The sequence below is a fragment of the Microtus ochrogaster genome, linkage group LG2 (assembly GCF_000317375.1).
Source record: "Microtus ochrogaster isolate Prairie Vole_2 linkage group LG2, MicOch1.0, whole genome shotgun sequence".
NCBI classification, from domain to species: Eukaryota; Metazoa; Chordata; class Mammalia; order Rodentia; family Cricetidae; genus Microtus; species Microtus ochrogaster.
The window spans coordinates 48380793-48388919 of NC_022028.1; the positions used below are offsets into that span (position 1 = coordinate 48380793).

The window sequence follows — 8127 nt, forward strand, 5'->3', positions numbered from 1 at the left end:
AAGATGTAAGAGCTAGCTAAGTGTAAAACACAGCATCTGCTTTTAAGTGCTATGGTACACAGGCCAGGAACCAGGATGGAGATTTAAAAACACACACACACAGACTGAGACACAGGGACAGGGATCATCCTTGATACAAGAGTGCCAACTTAATTTGTCCTCAGGGGCAGTTTACATAGGGCTCTGGCCACGCCCAAACTCTCGGGAATCTTTCAGCTGCAGACCCACCCTTGCCATCAGTGTCTTGTGCTCAGAGCAGCTGCAGCAGGGTGGTTTTTCAAGACCGGGAGGATTTCTCTGTGTACCAGCTCTGGTTGTCCTGGAACTTGCTTTGTAGGCCAGGCTAGCCTCGAACTCGGGTCTACCTCTGCCTCCTAAGCTCTGGGATCAAAGGCACGTCAATGCTAAATCCAAATGGATGGTTTTGTCCTATGAACAGCGCCTGGTTTTCTGAGTGCTTTGTCTCATGGAGGAGCCTTCCCATTTCTACTGCCTCCATAATCCTCCCTGAGGTCGACTGAGAACCCTTCTGGACCCCCTCCCCCCGTACATGTGTCACTTTCTTCTGGCTGTTAAGTAAGTTCCAATCTTACAACATCTGGACCGTGGCTGGGTGCACGTGTTTTCCTCCTGAGGAGGAACTGGGCAGTTGTACTGGGCCACAGGTGCCCTGCTTTAGACACAGTGAATGGCAGCGAGCTTTGACAATCCCAGTGCATCAACCTGAGCGAGGCCCGAGGAAGCCCACTAGCTCTGGGGGAAAAAGGGACAAGAACCTGCTATGTTCTCTTCAAACACGACTGAATTTTCCAGTCCCTGGCTGGCATGGTAGTAGTTTCCAGACAGGCCTACATTTATAGACACCAAGTCAACATTAGAGACAAAGTTGAGGATAAAAACATATTTCTTTTAATTGCTCTTGGCTTTGATTTGTACTGACAAGCCCTGGAGAAACTAATACAATTTGATCGTAAACAAACTACACTGTGGACAGTTGGTGATCCAGAGAGAACACAAACCTACTTCCCAGGGAGGCCACTGCTTCCTGAGCCCTCAGGCTCCCTGTGCTTCAGTTCGGAAAGGGGACTGTGTCCCAGCACTAGGGAGGATGAGGCAGGACGACCACCAGTGTGGGGCCACATGGGATACATGAGAGCTCATGGGGAGCTGGGAGAAAAAACAAAGTTTGAAATTAAACTGTAAAAATGACCATATCCACATTCCTAAGACCATCATCTTCCCAAGTGCTGTTTAGGTCACCAGCACTAAGATCTGCTTCTCCGGCCTCCCCGGCAATTTTACTTGAGGAAATAACACACATCAAGGACAACGATGGCATCCTAAATGTACTCCTTCACGTGGCAGAGCCTTCGTGTTATGCGTATAAGAAATAAAACCAAAAATCTTGGTCTGGCACAGCAGTGCCCACCTGTAAACCCAGCACCCAGAGGTTGCCCTCTGCCCCGGGAGTAATTTCGGCAGGAATTACATGTGCTTCCAGGATGCTCACTAGTCCCTGAGGATGGGTAGCTAGCGTGAAAATGCTGCAGATGTTTCTACCACCGCTGCCTGCTGCTTCACAAAACTTGGCTATATAACATAACTTTAAAATGAAAAAAAAAATTACTGGACATTTTGAACTTTGTAAATGAAAAGCTAGCGGCAGTTGCTGCCTTAACCTTAATCTTTTCTACACAGGTTTTGTTTTGAGTATGACTGTCAAACTCAGCACACTGTGGTCACGCCACCACAAGTTACACTGCACACGACCTATTCTGACAACAGCATAATATCTCTATTTTTCATGGCCTATTGATATACTTCATTACTGAGCAGGCAAAAGACAAAGTCATTTCATTCCTCTTAGGAATGTTATCCATGAGTCAGTTGGTCCAACAGGAAGTGGACCCCTCGACTGTGTTTAGGAGTAAAGCCAGAGGCAGACGTAGCAACTCTGTGATTCCTGCAGTAGTGACCTGCCATCCTCTACTGGGGCTTCTGCACAAGGGCGCACAGAGTAGGAGGTACCCGGGCATACCCTAAGCATAGGGCAAACTGATAGCACTTTGAATGCTTGGGAGCCAGGGCCTCAAGGCAAAACCAGGAGGATCTGGGCCTCTGGCTGTGCCCCTTCCTGAGGCTCCACCCTTCAGACCCAAGGTAGTTTCCTTAGACAAGGCCAATTGCCAAGCAGGCTTTGCTCTGAAAAAAAAGTCAGATTTGTTTCAATGGAAGCCTGAGCGTCTCCCCGGGATTCTGCACTAATGCAAACTCGAAGAGTTGCAGAAAACCTGCGGATGCAGGTGCTTGTGTTCTAGGTAACAGAGCTGCCAGCACATGTACTTCCAGGCAGACAGCTTCCTGTTCTGCCAAGAGCCTGGGGTCCAGACAACACTGGGGGAAAAAAAAGCAGGTGCAGCCAGAGAGGCCCTGGGCTCACTCACTAAGCTTGAGAACTATGCTCGAGGCCTGGGAAACTGTGCTAATGTGGGCAGCAGCCTGGGGGCACTGGCCCTCCTGAAAAGACACTTTGGGCTTGCTATAGAGGTAGGAAGACAGGGACAGGTCAGGTCGAGGAGAAAAAGCCTCATGGACAGAGTGGCTTTTCTCCACCTCGCACCTGTCCACCCCGTGCTGGTCACACGTAGAAAAGCTACACTATTGCTCATTCAAGAGAAACAGTCAAACACCCACAGAATCCACAGAATGGGCCCGAAGTTGACATGCTTTCACAAGGGCAGACTTAGACGAGCAGCCGGAACAGCACCGACTGCGATAGGTGCAGCAACGGGCACCGAGGAGAGGGGCTCCTTATACCACATCACTTAGTCCTCCTTGTGAGTGTGTGCATGGACTCAGGCCAGAACCATGGCCTGCACCTCAGGCAAGGACGGACAGGGACAGCAGCTCAGGCCTGGAACATTCGCCCCGTTCATGGGGATTTGTAAAATAATTAAAAAGCCCACATTTAAAAGTTATAATTTATAGAATATCCAGTATAAAAGCAGTCTTTAAAAAGGGATGCTGGCTCTCAGAAAAAGTCCGCAGCCCTTGGCCTTCTTTTCGGAGTGGTGGCTGGTAGCTTCATGGTTGACGTAGGAGTGCTGGCAGGGGAGCTGGTTGGCGTCTTCAGCACTCCGTGCAGCGGCCTCTGCTCAGGGTTAAAGGCCACTCTGGAGAGGCCTGTGGGGCTGACCAGGATACTCTTGTCTGTCTTCTTAAATTCTGTCAGAAAGGAAGGTTATTAGTTGGATGGACAGACCAGAGAACACCGGGACAAATGGCTTCTCACCTCACCCCTTTCCTGGTGGCCTCAGGAGGTCCCAAGATATCTCTCCCCGCCTTTAATCCCAAGACTTGGGAGGCAGAGGCAGAAGAATCTCTGTGAGCTCAAGGCCAGTATGGTCCACATATGAGCTCCAGGAATGCTACAACTACACAGAGACACCCTGTCTCCAACAAAACAAAACACCCTGAAACCTCTCTCTTCCTTGGCACCCATGCCAGATCTGCCAGCACTGCTTAACTGTCTGACCCTGAAATAGGCAGGGACAGGAGGGTCTTCGGCTGCTGGAGAACCCTGAGCTGGCTCCAGCTGGTTGGTCCTAAGGAAGTTTCCCAGAAGCCCACCCACTCACCTGCAGTCATGTTTCTATTCAATCCAAAGGTGACTTTCTTGGAGCTGGAGGGTGTTTTATTCAGCTGCAGAACAAAGGAGTAACCATGGTAACACAGGTGCTCAGCCTCCTTGTCTGGGAATTTTCTGAAGAACTTACCCAGGGAAGGCCCTTGCAGTCTGTTTCCTGACCTGCACACATACAAAGACTAATGGGGCAGCATACTATGACCTAAACAGATTCCACTACCAGACTTCTGCCCATGGCCGTCACTTTTTACAGATGCCCAGATTTTTCAAATGGACACCACATTCCCAGTGAAAAAAATAAGGATGTTTGGAATTCCAAATTTATCACCCAAAATGATAAGGACATGTTAATAATCATCATTTATTTTGTCCCAGGACTTAAAAAAGCTATTATTAGGTGTATGGTGAATATGGATGTGCATGTGACACGGTGTGTGTGTGTGTGTGTGTGTGTCAGAGGACAACTTCTGGAAGTCGGTCCTCCTCTTCCACCTTGGGCTCTGGGGATTAAACTCAGGTAGTGAGACCTGGATGGCAAGCAGTTTTACCAGCCAAGCCATCGAGCAGGTCCAGAATGTCTAAGCTGCAACTTGTAGCTCCTAGGCAACTGGTTAGATTAGACTTAAAGCGGGGTCTAATTTCAATGGGTAATGGGTATGAATTTAAAATCTTTGCTGGAGATAGCACCCAAGGCCGTGAGAAGTGCTGAGGAAACACACTACTGCTGGCACCCCATGACGGACCAAAATCCCCAAACTTTTGTGCAAAGGACCTCAAATTATTTGATTTCCCAACAAGCTATCAGAATTAATGGTGAGCCTTTCTACTTGAGATGTCCCTAGAAGCCTGAGCCCTCCTGAGCTCTGCCTCCTTCTAGAGTTTGGGGCTCATCCACATGCAGGTGGTCAGACGAGGAAGCTGGGCCCTGCTAGTTCCCAAGTTCCTTGCCAGGTAGACTTCATCACCTGCACCCAGAACTCAGTTCGCCTGTCTGCGTGTCCCTGTGGGGGTGTGCTAGGAGGGCTCACCTGGACAGCAGGACTTTGGGGACGGATGGCAGAGCTGCTTTTTGCTTTCCTGAAGAACAGGGGCTTTGGTAAGAAGTGGGTGTCAAACTTCACAAAGTCATCCTCCATTTTCAGCGGCTTTTTCAGAGTCCTGATGCTTTCCTGTGAAGATGAGAACTTGGGAGGAAGGAGAATCATACCACAGGCACCTGGCCAGACTCACACCCACAGGGAAAGAAACCAGAACAGCATAGCAGGGAAGTGCTAGAAGCTGACCCACCCTAAGCCCCTTAGCCCACAGTTTCTTTTGTCAGCTCTGCCAGAAACCCTCCTGCTCAGTGGAGCAGACTTTACTTCTGGGCCCTGTGCCAGCAGGGATCACAATGTTGGGATCTCTGCGGGAAAGCCCACTGGTCTAACCTTAGGCTCTATACCCCAGAGCCTACAGATGGAGTAAGCATCCCTTTCAAGGTACACCTGTTAAGCTCTCACGTTTCTATCTGTGCCCAGATATGTGGGCTGCATGTGTAGTGTGGCTTTGGTTTGGGGATCCCCACATCTGGGAAGCTGTGTGGAAGCACCATGTGGGCTGTTTGGCTGGAGCTTGGTGGTGCCCCCCCCTTGCTGAAGCATGCTTTTTGGCATGCTCCAGAGCAACCCTATACCAAGAGAGAAAGCAGCGACTTCCCTTGGCCCCAACTTGTTAGCAATCATCCCAATTCCAAGGGTTATGAAGTAAATTCGTGCCTCTACCAGGGCAAGGCTAAAGGCTGAGATGACGTGCCAAGGCTAGCCCAGTGCTGTGCTCTCCCTTCAGTAACCCTTTACTGGCCAGGAACTCACCTTCGATACATAGGCACCGCAAAGCAGTATGTGTAAGCACGTACTGGTGCTGAACAGGGGTCACATGTTTCCCTGGATAGCCAGGGAGTCACTATTTTGTGGCTTGGTGGCCACAGCAAAAAACACATGGTAGTGTGTTTGCCACCCGGACTGAGCCGGGCACAGAAGCAGCATGCTTCCTAAATATGGCAAAAACACAAGAGCCTGGGTTGCCCTTACAGCTCCAGAAGTCTACAGAGGAAGAACGCCATCATTAACCTGAGAGTCTAAGAGCTCCAGGCTTCCTCTCTGCCACACGGGCTGGACCGAGAGAGCAGGTTTGAATGGAGGCTTGACTCTGACAGTGTCTTAGCTCCGTGCTTCCTGTCTGACCTGGCAAGACATCAGGTCTGTGAGGGAAGAGGTGGACATATGGTGACGAATGGGCCACCTACACTTGGCCACCTGGACAGGAACCTGCCATCTGTTTGGTGAGAGCTGTTCTAAAGCAGTGCATTCTAACCTTTGCGTCTCCTAAGTCTGGCTGTCCCTACGTCCTAGCCCTAGCAGAGAGCGGAGTCCTCTGAGCATACCTGGTCAAGCCCAGCACTATGTTCTGGGCACTTCCCCCCTTACCAGAGCTGGGATCTGCCTGGCGCTGGACTCAGTCACTCCGTTGTGTTCCACCAACTTTGACATCAGCTTCATTTTCTTCTTCTTTTTAAAAATTGCTGATTTTTGACTGGACAGATCATGGAGGTCAAGACTGCAGGACACTGTCGTCTTCTGTGGCCTCTTGCACTGGGGCAGGGTGGTCTGGCTATCTTTCTCTTCGCTAGGGCTTGTTGGGGTGCCTGCCTTCTGCACAGTCAAGCCACCACTGTTGACAGGGACAGCCCCGAGTTTCCGTTTCCTCTTCCGTTGGACACCTTCTGAGGAAGAAACCTGGGCAGCAGAGCTCTGGGGCTGGTCACTGCTAGGATCATTCTCTGCTACATCCTCATGAGTCAAAGGGGTAGATTTCCAAAACTCTCTGTGGGCCCTCAGGCTCTTTTTTCTTGGCCACTTCCTTTTCTTGTGCGTGGGAAAGAAGGGTGTTGGCTTGGAGCTGTTCTCTTTGATGCTAGCTGTGGGCTCTGCTGCAGGCCCAGTCACACGTGCCTGTGGGGTCTGCCTCTTGGCATTGTTGGGCTCAAGGTCAGTACTATCTGCTGGGGGCATGATAACAGCATCCAGGTCCTGAGTCTCAGCCTGAAAGTGGCTCTTCTTCTTCTTTTTCTTTTTCTTCTTGGGAATGTTGCCTCCACTGTCCTCTTCACCATCAAGAGAGACTGTGTTTCCTACAAAGATGCAGACCAATGAGTGTGCCAGCCCTGCTGGTGACTCTTGGGCAGCCGGGCAGCCAGGGAGCCAGGGTGTTTACTTACTTTGAGATAGGGTCTCATGTAACTAACTCAGAGTTGCCTCAAACTTGCTATACAGCCAAGGCTGCTGTAGGAAACCCTGGTCGTCATGACTACCTCTCATGGGTGATAGGAATACAGGTGTACTGTATCAGCGCACACTCCTTTAGAGGCAGGGTCTCATCAGAGTTGTTAAGGTCTGGAATTAAAATACCCCCATTGGAGGGTTGAGCAGATGGCTCAGCAGGTTAAGTGCTTGCTGTCAAAGCGAGAAGACTTGAGTTTGGATATACAGCACACACATACAAGCTAAGTGTGATGGCATAATGTGGACCTGTAACCCAAGTGCTGGGGACAGTGTGTCGGTCCGTCCAAGGTAGAACAGGTAGATCCCTGAAGCTCAGTCTAGCCAAGCTAATGGAGGAAGACACCTACTGTCGACCCCTGCCTGGCCTTGGTGTTTGTGAACCTGCATATACCCGGCACATGTATCTGGACACTTGGCCCTCTGTTTGGAGAGGCTGTGGAACCTTTGAGAGGTAGGCCTAGCTGGAAGAAGTCCTTCAGGTTTACAGCCTGGCCCTGTAGTTTCCCAGTCCCCTTTGCTCCTTGGCTTGCCTATGCCAAGCTCTTTTATGAGCCTGCTGCCATGCCATCCCCACCAGGACTGACTGTACCCTGAACTATAAACCCACACAAGCTCTTCCTCCTTTAGGTTACTTCCTGTCAACTGTGGTCACAGTAGCTCAAGTTGGCCTCAGGTTCCTGAGTGTTGAGATTCTAGAGCCCAGCCAAGACTACTTTTTGGTGGTGTTGGGGACGGCACTAGGGCCTGAGACACATTGAGAAAGGTTTCTGTCGCTGAACCCACTTCCAGTCCCTGGATCTTGCAACCTTCACCATCAGACAAGTTCTGACCTCGGCTAGTTTTGTTAACCGGTCCCACTTCTCTCCTCTGCTGACCAGAAACCTTCAAGCATATCTTGATAGAAATGTGTAAATGGCAAGAGGTTTTCAATCATATGTTTTTCAGTATTTTCAAAACTTATTTTTACTTTGCTTCATATGTATGTATGCTGCATGCAGAGGCCAGAAGTGCTAGATCCCCTTAAACTAGAGTTACTGACAGTTCTAAGTTGCCATGTAGGTGCTGGGAATCGAACCTGTTCTCTGTTAAGAGTTGGCAGTGCTCTTTAGCCTCTGAGCTCTATCTCCAGGCCCTAATATTTAACATAGAGCAGGGCATTGG

General features: G+C 50.0%; 1 protein-coding gene across 1 annotated transcript in view; it reads right to left on the reverse strand.

Moving 5' to 3' along the window:
* Positions 1-897: 897 nt before the first annotated feature.
* Rrp1b (ribosomal RNA processing 1B) overlaps positions 898-8127 on the reverse strand; it is a 26174-nt gene continuing 18944 nt past the window's right edge. Inside the window, exons 13-16 of the mRNA XM_005360287.3 lie at positions 6112-6815; positions 4675-4815; positions 3639-3702; positions 898-3225 (exon numbers count right to left, since the gene is read on the reverse strand). Of these exons, the coding sequence (XP_005360344.1) occupies positions 3032-3225; positions 3639-3702; positions 4675-4815; positions 6112-6815 (1103 nt within the window). The 3' untranslated portion in view covers positions 898-3031. The remainder of the gene's footprint in view (positions 3226-3638; positions 3703-4674; positions 4816-6111; positions 6816-8127) is intronic.